At 38.6% G+C, this 12526-nt stretch overlaps 1 protein-coding gene across 3 annotated transcripts in view; it reads left to right on the plus strand.

Annotated features, from left to right (window-relative positions):
- Window positions 1-12526, plus strand: part of LOC112053071 (calcium uptake protein 3, mitochondrial) — a 77300-nt gene that overhangs the window by 60501 nt on the left and 4273 nt on the right. For 2 of the 3 annotated variants that reach the window (XM_052888466.1, XM_024092348.2), the window contains 8 exons: window positions 6478-6619; window positions 7075-7185; window positions 7457-7504; window positions 7825-7907; window positions 8610-8675; window positions 9357-9449; window positions 10472-10636; window positions 12133-12247. In XM_052888466.1, coding sequence (XP_052744426.1) covers window positions 6571-6619; window positions 7075-7185; window positions 7457-7504; window positions 7825-7907; window positions 8610-8675; window positions 9357-9449; window positions 10472-10636; window positions 12133-12247 — 730 coding nt within the window. In that variant the 5' untranslated portion in view covers window positions 6478-6570. The remainder of the gene's footprint in view (window positions 1-6477; window positions 6620-7074; window positions 7186-7456; window positions 7505-7824; window positions 7908-8609; window positions 8676-9356; window positions 9450-10471; window positions 10637-12132; window positions 12248-12526) is intronic. The other variant, XM_024092351.2, reaches the window with a different exon arrangement.

Consider the following 12526-nt stretch of genomic DNA (forward strand, 5'->3'; position numbering starts at 1 on the left):
TCTGGCCCTATAGTGAGCCGTTAAAGTAAGCTGATAATAATGATATTGAACTACTTCATATAATAATTGTTACAAAAAAGAGTTTTGCTTCATCATTTATTAATTCACTTACACAATTTTTAAAACAAAATTAAACACAAAATGTGAAATTAATTATTAATGAAATGTTAGTTTTTGACAAGCTAGACATACGAGTAAAATGAATTCGCTGGTCTCAAGTGGCAAGCAGTACAACAAGTATTTACTATTGTTTTATTAAAGGAGCAGAGTAACAGCGTACCGGCGATGATCCACGACCGAGTCGAAAGTTCCAGAATAGTCCGACAATAATTAAAACGTCTGCATCGCACTCTGAACGCTGCCCGACGCTTTACGACCCTCGGGATGCAATACTTAACACTTGCATTACATATTGTGCTTCAAGTTCTTACGCCGATCCTTCCATCGGTACTTCGCTTTCGTGCGATGCTGTTTTAACCTCTATCGTGATCATCATAGGGGTGATAAAGCTTTGGACATTTTCGCTTTTAACTTGTCGGTGGTAGCGCTGATATGATTTTAGACGTGTGGATTGTCGTAAATCATCAGTGATCAAAAACAAGCAATGCTATCAACGCCCCTCTCACTGCTCGCTCTGTTTCCGGGTTCGGTTTTTGTTTACCTTTTCATTAAACACGTATGTTTACGTTTGTGTAAAAATAAACAAGATGATGTTATAATTTTGGCATCTCTGTCTGTCTGTTTGTTATAACCTCTTTATTCGAATGCAGCCATTAAATGTTTCTAAACAATCAGTGTCAAGACTTGACTACTAGGGTACTATTATAATAAATCAACCATAATCTTTAACTTCAACAAATACTTTACCTACTTTTCTTTCTCTTTTAATCTTTCTTTTAAATGAGTCTTATTTTAAGTACAAGTGTAGGTACTGGGAAGGGTATCAGTTTATCAGATAAGTTTGTTAGTTTCAGTTACAATGACGATATCATATATCTTAATAATGTGTCGGCTTGTTGTAGGACGTGCAATATGAACGGATGGATTCTTTATTTGATGCTATCTCGCACAAATTCTCATAATAAAACTGGAGCCTGCATTACCCCGACTAACCTCATCGTATGACGGCTGAAAGTTGAAAGAAAGTGCTCCTACCGTATAAGTGCGTTAGTTGGTTCTCAACTATCCAAGTATAAAATGTAAATTTTTAATATTTTCTAAGGTGTATCATGTGGAATAAAATCTCCTGTCTTCAGGCTCTTAGCTTCGTGGCAAATTTTCGTAGTACCATAAAGTTAACGCCAAAACTATTAAATGATTGGCGATTAAAAAAGAAGAAAAAAAGAAAGAAAAAACATTTATTTCAAAAATTGTGCGACACTAAACCCCTTAACACCTGATAATCAAACCGCTTAGTCTAAGCATCAGAACAGCACTATGTCATATTTGGCACAACCTTGAAAAAGGATTCAGCTCAGCATTGTGCTGCACGTAGAAAATACAGCGCTGATTTTCAGCTGATTACCTTTAACTAGGTGACACCACGTGATTAGAGACATGATTTCTCATATTATGCCGAAGAAAATATTGAGTAAAATACGCGTTATTATTTGACGGTTGAGGATCCTTAAAGCTTTGCATTCCACCACACAGCCCAAACTCGAACCGACAATTGTGTATGTCTGGCTATCGCAGGGTTAGTCCATAAGCTATTCTTGTGCGATATAAAAGTTGCCATCTGCAGATGCATTATTTAGCCGCGCCGTCAGCCCGCAGATATACTGGGACCGGCTGGAGGAGTATGCCGTGCGACTCCGGTTACCTGATCAGTTGATCATTGCGCACACAGACTCAATTAAACAGATAGAAGGAGCGTAAGCTACAGATTTTGTATATTATTATTATAACCGTCTGCTGCCTCGTTGGTCCATTGGTTAGGCGTTGTTGCTTTGGACCACGAGGTCTTGAGTTTGAATCCTGAGTCGAGCTTTCAAACACTAACTACTTCTGTCATCTTTCAAATTCCTTGTAGGTGCAAATTTTTTGTGGTGTTACATCCTCGTGCTTCGGAGAGCACAGTAAGCAGTCGATCCAGGTCATAATCATTAACGTCTATTATTCATATATATTATCATAGTCATTAACGTGATCGTTAAAGATTCAAATAAGAACCCTAAGCCCGCCAACCATTTTCTAATAAGAACTGCTAAGATGTGGAATGTCTTTCTGGCGTCAGTTTCTTGACACGTACAATTTATCGTAGACCTCATCAAGCATGATTGTAGTCAAGCGCAAGCCTATACAACATTATAAAAACCTGCCCAGCAGCAGGCGCAGAGTGCATACAGGCCGATTCCCGCAGGGATAGACTTTTAAAAATCCATACATACATATTCACTATTGTAATGAATATTTACTTCGCCACTGTTGCCCAGCATGGTAGGTCTAAGCTGCATATCGCCTCTATTATAAATACCCCGTGTTGAAAAATGATCGTGCAACGTCTACATATTTGCTGCAGTCTGTGCATCATCACAAAGTTGGAGGTATAGAATAATATAAAGTCAACTGTTAAGTCTCGCCGGTAGAGGGAGCTGCCGTAAATCAACTGTGCCGTAGAACAACACGGCTTGTGTCGTATTAGCTGATATCGGTAATGGGCCGGTGATTTAGGGGCTTAGTGTGCCACCTTCAACTTGTCACACTGACCTTTACTTTGTGCGGCATTCGCTTTCTTTTGTAATAACTTAAATGAACGTCAGCCGTGTTTTGAAGCAAGTATTCCTCATAATTAACTGCATCATGGTCCAATAACTAACCTGGGGGCTGGGAATCATCAATCATGAGATCCTATAGGTACTTAAGTCAAGCTATGCAATAGTTCTTTCTTCTGAAAAGTGTTAGTTGTGAAAGTTAGGTTGATCATTATTATTACTTAATAGTGAAAGCTTTCTTTATGATGCTATCATCATAAGAAGTCTCAGAGACAGTATATCTACGATATCGAATCAGAAATGGGTTGAACTGAAGACTCACAAAAGTTACCAACATAGCTCAACGTTTTGCGAAGTGAAATGGCAATGTGCGTGACACACAGTTCGAACAGCCGATGAAGCCCAAGGTGCTGGAATGGCGACCCCCCACCAGAAAGCGCAGTGTTGGTCGACCTGATTGGGACTGGTGACATCAAGTTATTAGAGGCAGCCGTTGAATGCTGGTAGCTCGAGACTTGTGTTTGGATGTCGGCCATTGGCTGATAAATGAAAGTTTTTGAACTTGATGGATTTCTTTCCCTAATAAGATGCAATAATTAAGAATTAAGGTTCTAGGCTATAAAACCCGGTCCCGGATATGAATCCAACTCCTTGAACTTTGAGCTATTAAAGCTTAAAATACGTACTTTATTGAGTTGTAATAAAGTCTTAGCTTACGATGAGTTATGACGAGCTAACGGCGCACCACGCCGCCGGCGGCACTCGATGAAATATGCGCGATGACGGTGTTCAGTGTCGAGTGGGAGCTACAGGCTTTGTGGATACCCGCCGGGTGCAGCTCAGGGGCTATGTGTAGGACACGGCACACAGCACGCGTGCCACTTCTAACCGTTTGTGTGTTCGTTTATGGTCCAAAGTCTGGCGTGGCCAGATATAGCTTTGGAAGGTATGAAGCGTATTTTGTTTGCCTGGCATAGCTTTGTGGTAAATGGGAATAGAGATGTTAAGATGAAGAGTCGAAGTATCATTATATATTTTAACTCGTGCAGGTATTTCTCTGGAATATTCTTCTGTCGCTCTGACTGCTAAACAGAGAACCTGATTTGGAGGTCGTTATTTGAATAGAACAATTATTTTTGGGAGAAGGTCCTTAGTTATGGTCGATGATGATGTTGTTTTAGTTTATTGAATGAATGTACAGCCCACCACATTCCATTGCATTATAACAAAATGTTGCTTCGCAGAAAATACTCACTAGAGTCAACGTGAGGCAGATCTTCATCTATGTATAAGAGAATATCGACGCAAAAAATACTCACTAGAAACATCCTAAAGCATAATTTACTGAATAAACAAATAGCCCTACTAAACATAGACAAAATGCAACTAGATACTTAACATTTTTATAGACAGGGTTAACCCGAGGGTAGGGGCAAATTTATCGCTATATTTGTGACAAAACGGCTATTAGGAGGATGTGGCGCGATTTTATTAGCCTGATTTATTAGTGAAGCGCCGCCCAGCCACGGACGCGGCTAATTTACTGCGGGCGGCGGGCCGGTGACTTGTGTGCCGACGCAGGTACCAGCGCTTTTTGCGTTTGAGAAGGGGTTGAAAAATGTTCACGGAGACATACCGCCGTGAATTCAGATTGTTCTGAACGAACAAAGATTTTTAAAAGTAGGCATTGATCCCGGCAAGATAGTTGAACCAAGTTGCCGCGTAGCTATATAAACAAAAATATTAGACACGTGCTCAGTGGTTGCGTAGAATAAAAATAATTGAAAATTACGTATGCGATTGTAAAGTTCTCAAGGTGTTAAGACTGAAAGAGGAGAAAGTAAAAGAGAAGACTCGAGCTCAGCAGTGACCAGAACAATGGGCTGATAGCAAACTTTGCATTTTTTATAAGGACAAATTGAAATTATTTGAATTAGCCGCTTAGGGTCGCCGTCGTAAGCACGTGTAGGTATATCTTGGACTACGCGGTGTCACCCACGCAGTCGAATTCATACCCGTGGAAACACAGAGATAAAATATAGCCTGTAAGCCCTGATAGTAGCTTTAGTATTGGTGAAAGAATTCTTAAAATCGGTCCAGTTTTTGCGTTTATTCGTTGCATACAAAAATACAAAGCTTAAAATCTCAAGCTTATACGTGTTTAATATCATTGTATTAGTGTAGATTTAAAACTCTAGCTTTTTGATTATCTATTATTTACAAGTTAGGTAGCCCTTTCCCATTTTAGTGGTAACTAGCCACAGCCGAAGCCTCCCACCAGCCAGACCTGGACAAACTAAGAAAACCTAAACCGCCCCAACTTGGGATCGGACCCAGGACCTCTGTCTTGTAAATTCACCACTACGTACCACCACTGCGCCACAAAGGGCATCAAAACATAGCTACACTTGTTCAGGGAAAGCCAACATTTGACACCGCGTGGCACAATTATAGGTATACACTATTAAACCCCAGTAGTGACCCCACAGTGGGACCAACACACAGAACGTTCATATCGACAACAATTATTATAACTTACGGTAATGGGCGCTGTGAGCACTGCACTGCAGCTAGTGTAACGCCAGCCACACACGGTCAAGTCTGCAACACACTTAGGGATTGAAAGACAAGTGCGAGTCGGACTCTCTTACTGGGGTTAAGATTGTTGGAACGATATATTCCAGCCTTCGCCTACCATACCCATTTATGAATTTAGGTATATGCATTTTAAAGTTATTGGAACTTTTTAACTGTTTATTGTATGTAATTTCCTTCAGTTTAGGTTTTGAAGACACTGCTCTGTTTTTACGGAATATTTGGTTTTTACGTCTATTGGCATTAATTTACATAGTTATGGTATTTATAATGTATTTGTTCACTTACACGTTCCTAAGGTCGCTGCAGACTTGACGGTTCATGGTATACTTGACTGTGTGTGGCCGGCGTAACCAACCGACGCGTGAAACTACTCGCGCGGTGTTATTTATCGGTAGTTTTCCTCTAATTGCTCGTCATAACTACTGGATTAAATTATAATGGATAGTTATGGGGTTCGATGCTCGGGAGCATGTGTTCAGTGCGCACAGATGATATCTACTTACGAGCGAAGCAGTAATTGGACATTTTCCCTTTCCCTATGTTTGTAATTTATTTTGAAAATAAAATTGGTTTGTATTTAAAATGTTCCTAGTTAAGACTAGGAAGCAGTTGCTAAAAGTAGTTCCTCTTTTTCTAGCTCTTTTTCTATTAGTAGATGAATTTGCTCGCTGCGTTATTGACTGAGGTGTGTAATTGTATGGATAGTTAAACATGTTGTCCAGAGTGGATCTGCGCAGAACTTTCAATAAACAGATGTTTATTTGTGTCGTCTATCAGCATTGCTGTGCTTAGATCTCAGATGGAGGCGGGGCAGCGCTTCTCAAACGTATTGCTAAATGGATGAGGAACCTGCGATAGGTAAACCTACGTCATAATGAAGACTGAACGTTTGTCAGTCAGTGTGCCTACCACAGACAAATGCGGTAGCTCATTGTGGAGGTTGTATATCCTTTCTCGATAAATGTACTATCCAACAGAAAATTGATTTTTCAATTTCCTCGGATTAGCGCCTTCAATTACACATACAAAAACTCTTAAGAATTTACAAATGCAATGAAAAGCAAACGAATGTCTTTTGACTCATCTGTAAACCAATATAGAGCTTAATCGATCGCTGGTCTTAGGAACTAATATGTACTGTCTCATAATAAATCCCTTGTTGCAGCAACCGGACGAGCTGGCCAAGTCGGTGAAGCTGACGTCCCGGGAGCGGCGGTTCATCAAGTTCGCCAGCGTGGAGTTCGGCGGGCAGCTCTACATGACTCCGCAGGACTTCCTCGAGTCCGTCGTGGAACAGGAGCCCCGACGTGAGTGCCTCACCCTCTTCATCATCACACCAGTAGTTTCGCGGCAACCCTTCGCTAGAGACCTTAAATAAATCTTTAACAGTGTTTTTCAAAGCGTTGCCTAAGTGACTGGCGAATTGAGATATGATTTTTCGTATTATGCCGAGTAAAATATAAAAAATACACTTAGACGGTTTACGGTCTGGACCCTTGAAACATGCTATCTTCCAAAGCTACCACAATCCAAATTCTATGGTAGGCTACCGTACTTACCTATGGCAGGAGCATAGGCTGACAATCTTTCAGACTTCAGGTTGGTTTCAACAGGCATATTGTTTTATTATAAGACGCAGCGAAGTGTTGAAGATGGCTTGGAAGGAAAAGGCCCCATAGCTCGCTAGGTTCACAATTTAGTCCAATTCGCTTAAATTCAAAAAATTTAAATGATGAAAGTTGATCAATTTTCTCTCACTCAGCTCGGCTCAAACGTCGCATTCTGACGGCCAAAGAGATCGACCAGCTGCGCGACGCGGTGCCGCCGCTCAAGAAGGGCTCTCCACAGATGTTCCGCAACATGAGGGACAAAGGTAAGCTAAACGTTTTCCGAAATCTGAAAATACTCAAATGGAATGTATAGTTCACAGACCTCTTTGATTCATCACCATCTGCCTCTTTGTTTTTTCTAAAAAGTCGATATACTATGCAGATGATAATAATGTTACCAATGTTACTCGTACTTATATTTTGGATTTGAAAGACTGTAAAGTTTTAAGTCGGTATTTTTTAATAGTTTCTGTTTTTCATTTATACTTAACGAATATAGCCTTTAAAATAATGAAAGTATTTGTCTTTTTTCAGGAATCATCTCTTACACAGAGTATTTGTTCCTCCTGTCCATCTTAACAAGTGAGTTAATGTTATTATGCTTAATACCTGTTTTATTTTAAGTTCAATCATTATTAGTTTTTACAATATCTTCTATCTAGTATTCATTTTAAAGTATTTTACTAACTATTGGGTTATTTATTTATTTACCTTGTTCTTGCACCATCTTCCACTCTAAACTGAAGAATGTTTTGAAAATTATACGTAAAATATCGCTTTAGAAAGGTTCGCCTTTGCAAATTTTAAATGTGAAATGTATTTTTTTCAATTAGATTTTAATAAATAAAATAGTACCTATGACCCTACGTAAATTATTAAATATATAAATGTGTACATTTCAGAGCCCACGTCCGGCTTCCAGATCGCTTTCAACATGTTCGACACGGACGGCAACCAAAGAGTAGATAAGAACGAATTTCTAGTCGTGAGTACACTGCACCCTTGTACCTTTACTTTAGGATAAGAAGGGACACGAACGTTACAGCGAACTTGCAGCCAACAGGCGGTGCGTGGGGTGAGAACTACGCCTTCACAATAACATGTGTTCTGATCTCCGAAGCAAACAAACGCTACCAGGACATGTACGTTGTATACCTTAAAATAAAAAGCATACTGTTTTAACATTAAAGTACACAGATCAATATCGTTCGTATCGGACGCATTTCATTACACGGATTCTTAATTTTACGGTAGATTCATACGATACAGATCAATGGCCGCACTTGTATGACTTTCTATACAAAGAATTCTACGATCCGTTTGATGCGATGCGTCCGATGCTTACGATGGGACGCCTACCATAAACCTGTAGTAATTCTTGCTCGAAACCACGTCCACATAAACCGCATGTCTGTCTTGTACATTGTCATGGTTAATTCTAGTTGAAAGAAAAGACAGGAATTGCTATATATCAGTTTTTTATAGACATCTTTAATATCATGTGCAATATGTTTAAATTATTATTTAATTGCATTTTATTTTTTCTCTTGTACATTCACTTTTAGTTATAGACTAGAGTAGTACATTTGTTTCCATTTTAGCTTTGATCCCACCCAATAGTTGTATGTATTTACTTATTGTTTATGTTATTTATGTTATGAGCACACATTGCACCTGCACCTCTTAGATCCAGCGCTTGCTCGGCGGCTCGCTCAAGGAGCGCAAAGATCTGGACGCGAACAGTGAGAAAGCAGTGAGTTTGTGTGACCAGCTGAGCTTCTCGTGCTAACGTCTACTTTACTTGCTGTTGTTGTACTGTATGCATACACTAATTAGATATGGACCTGATACATGACGTTACCCCTCTGTAAAAAAAAATCAACGATCTAACGCGTTTATGAAAACTGTTTTTATAGGACCGATGTTACATTGTTGTCTTTGTTTTCGTCATATTAAAAGCTCCCTAGAATACCGGTTTGTGTAGTTGAAAAGGTCCAAAACTTCTAGTTTATTAACAGAAGTTTAAATTTTTTTTAGATATGTAAGTTTACCTCGACTCTTCATAAAACGACAGTCAATTTTTATGGCGAATTTGGATGGGATACAAGTCCATATTTAATTAGTATGGCTATGTTACCTGGCTACAGGAGGAAATATTGAAATTTGAAATTACAATTTAGCAACGTTGACAAAAACGACGAGTTTTTGCTTCTCCGATATTTAAGTTTTTATGTTCTGTTTTCGTTTCTTTGCTATTAATTTTTACTTTATTGTTCTATTTTTGTCACTTTATTTAAATTATTATTTTCAAATGCTAAGAATGTGCTTCATATATATTTTTTATATTTATATTTGCTTTGATATATGTATAATTTATAATAAGTAAGTATACGTATAATATGACTGCTTTAATCTCCTTTGCACAATATTGTAGCTGCTAGCCATAGCGCCGACGTCCATGACGTCCGCACTGAAGGACAAGTTGGAGCAAGTTCACCAGACGCAGAAGAAGCCTCCGCCCTCCACTGTGAGTCGGTTGCGGCGGCGTGTGGGGCTTCAGAGTTTGCTATTATAACGTCTTCTGGTTTTTGTTTTTGTTTTGTCTGTTGGGGTGAATTGTTGATAAAAGTGTGTAAAGTAGGATGTCTTTATTTATTCAATACCAAAAATCTTATAGACTTTTCTGTTTTTGGTAATAAACATTTCCGTTTTGATAGTCTTATTTGTTATAGCTACTGGTATAACTGAGAGAGATATATCATATGTGCTATCTTAAAACTAGTTTCTACATAGTTAGGTGTGAAATCTTGTGTTTTAAATGTAATATGGATATTGTGGGTTTAAGTGTAAACATTGTATATTTCTGCTAAAGCGCCGTTCGTCTGTTTGTTTTTTGTGAGTTATCTTTTATTCTTCAGTGTTTTTTTTCTAATAACTGCTACCAAATGGAAATTATCTTCTTAATTGTTTTCATTAATTTTGGTTTGAGCTTACTCGTCAGTAACAATTAATTATTAACTTATTCTAAATTGTTTTCTTTTTGATTTATAAACAAAACTATCAATACAAGAATTGTAACTAAACCCAAATAACAACAGATGTCACAACGTATGACGGGCAGATTATTAAAGCTTTTGTAAAATAACTTAAATATAAAGCTTTTTTAAAACTCGTTAGTGCAGGTTTTGAAATCACCTTTATCTGTCTCTGTCTAACATAATACTATGGACAGAAAAAGCTAGAAGTCAATTCAAAATTCTCACTTGCGAATGAGCTTTCGACCGACTGAAGTAAAACTTCTTTCAAAAATAAAAACAAAGTGCCATCTATGAGCCTCAAGCATAACTACATCGCAGCGTGTTCTCGAAGTGTACAAAAAGGGATTGTTTCAAAGTTTTCTAAGAACACCATCTACTGGCAGTTAAAAATAACAAACACTCTTTCAGTACGCCTGTATAGATAGCAACACGCATCTTAAAATCTTAATACTGCTTAAAGAAATTTATCTTGTTCTGGTGTGGTCTATAACGGGCTGGCTCTGTGTTGCAGATGGAGAAGATCTTCAGCTACGCGTGGCGCGGCAAGCGCGGCATGCCGGAGCAGGGCGCGGCGGAGGGCGCGGCGGAGGGCGCGGCGGGGGGCGGCCCGCACGACAACTACATCAACGACGAGCAGGGACTGCAGCGCCGGCACAACGTCGACACGCTGCTGCAGGCACTCACTTGCTTACCATACCATCGTACATAAATAACCATCTGTTTACTGTAGCGACTTGCAGTCACTGTAGTAACCCGCGTAGTTCCAGTTCCCGTGGGAATACGGGGATAAAATAACATGGCTTGAAATTGAGAAGGTTCGTTTAAGCCGAACGCAAAACATCAAGTGTAAAATAAAATGTAAAAATTTTAATAAAAAAAATTCAACCGACTTCCAAGTCAAAAAATAACTTTAACTAAAAAGCAAAAAATAACATCCTACCTATGTGCTACCTTCTGATCAGTTTGAAGGCGGTGCCAAGCCAGTGATGTTTTAATTAAACACGTTTTAACTACAAAATTTCTGTGGTTCTTTCAGAAACAGCTTTAATTAAAACACGACACTGGCTTGGCACCGCCTTCAAACTGATCAGAAGGTAGCACATAGGTAGGATGTTATTTTTTGCTTTTTAGTTAAAGTTATTTTTTGACTTGGAAGTCGGTTGAATTTTTTTTATTAAAATTTTTATTTAATTATTTTTAGTGTTAGCTTACCTACTGCGTGTGTACAGTCACAACCTATCTAAGTGGAAAGTTCTTATCAATACAAAATTATCAAGTCCAAACACAAGGTAGCTACTGTGAGCCGTCGAGGAGTTCTCTTCACTGTGCTTCGTCTTCATCACCAGACCCTTAATACAGTCACAATCCATATAGGTGGAAAGTTCTCATCAATACAAATTTATCAAGTCCAAACACAAGGTAGCTACTGTGAACCGTCGAGGAGTTCTCTTCACTGGCCCTCGTCTTCATTATCAGACCCTTAATACAGTCACAATCCATCTAGGTGGAAAGTTCTCATCAACACAAATTTATCAAGTCCAAACACAAGGTAGCTACTGTGAACCGTCGAGGAGTTCTCTTCACTGTCCCTCGTCTTCATCACCAGACCCTTAATACAGTCACAACCCATATAGGTGGAAAGTACTCATCAATACAAATTAATCAAGCCCAAACAAAAGGTGACTGCTGTAAATCGTTGACGAGTTCCATCGTCTGTGTTTCGGCTCCATCATCAGACCAACTCCAAACCTTCATAAAGTTGTAGTGGTTTAAAATACCTTATGGAAACACTAACAAACGCACTAGCCGTCTCTACAACTTTCGAAAGTTCCTCTCAATTTCTCCAGGATGCCATCGTCAGATCCTGACATGAAAAAAATGGGACCACCCTGGAAGTAAACCCTTCAAAATAAAAAAAGAATTTTCAAAATCGGTCCATAATTGACGGAATTATCGCTGGACATACATAAAAAAAAAAAAAAAAAAAAAACATACATACAGCCGAACGTAGAACCTCCTCCTTTTTGGAAGTCGGTTAAAAATCAAAGCACAGTACAAGAATACCCAGTGTTATCAGATAACCAACAGTGAGAGTTGCTTTTCGGTAAATAAATATTTTTCATTTAACTAACAGTTAGTTAGTATTTTGAGTCACAAATGATTTTACTGCAGGTGCACTTCTTCGGTAAGAAAGGCACGAACGACCTGAAGTTCGAAGGTTTCCGGCAGTTCATGGAGAACTTGCAGACTGAGGTGCTCGAGCTCGAGTTTCATGAATTTTCTAAAGGTATGTATAAAATTGAACTATTCCTTAGTTTGTTAAGTAATTTCGCTGAAGAGTTTGCCAGCTGAAGAGTTTGCCATATTTAATTGACATACATAACAAAGGAAACAGCATAACTTGTTTATGATATAATATATGAAGTATGTAAAAAAGCAATACAATTATTAGATTTCACTACTACGAATTAGATAATAATCAAAATTTTATTATTTTAGAGGTTTCATTAGGTTTTCTACTATATCCCTATATTTTTCTAGTTTATATTAAACATACTCGAGTGGA

This window comes from Bicyclus anynana, chromosome 22 (genome assembly GCF_947172395.1).
Source record: "Bicyclus anynana chromosome 22, ilBicAnyn1.1, whole genome shotgun sequence".
Lineage (NCBI taxonomy): Eukaryota > Metazoa > Arthropoda > Insecta > Lepidoptera > Nymphalidae > Bicyclus > Bicyclus anynana.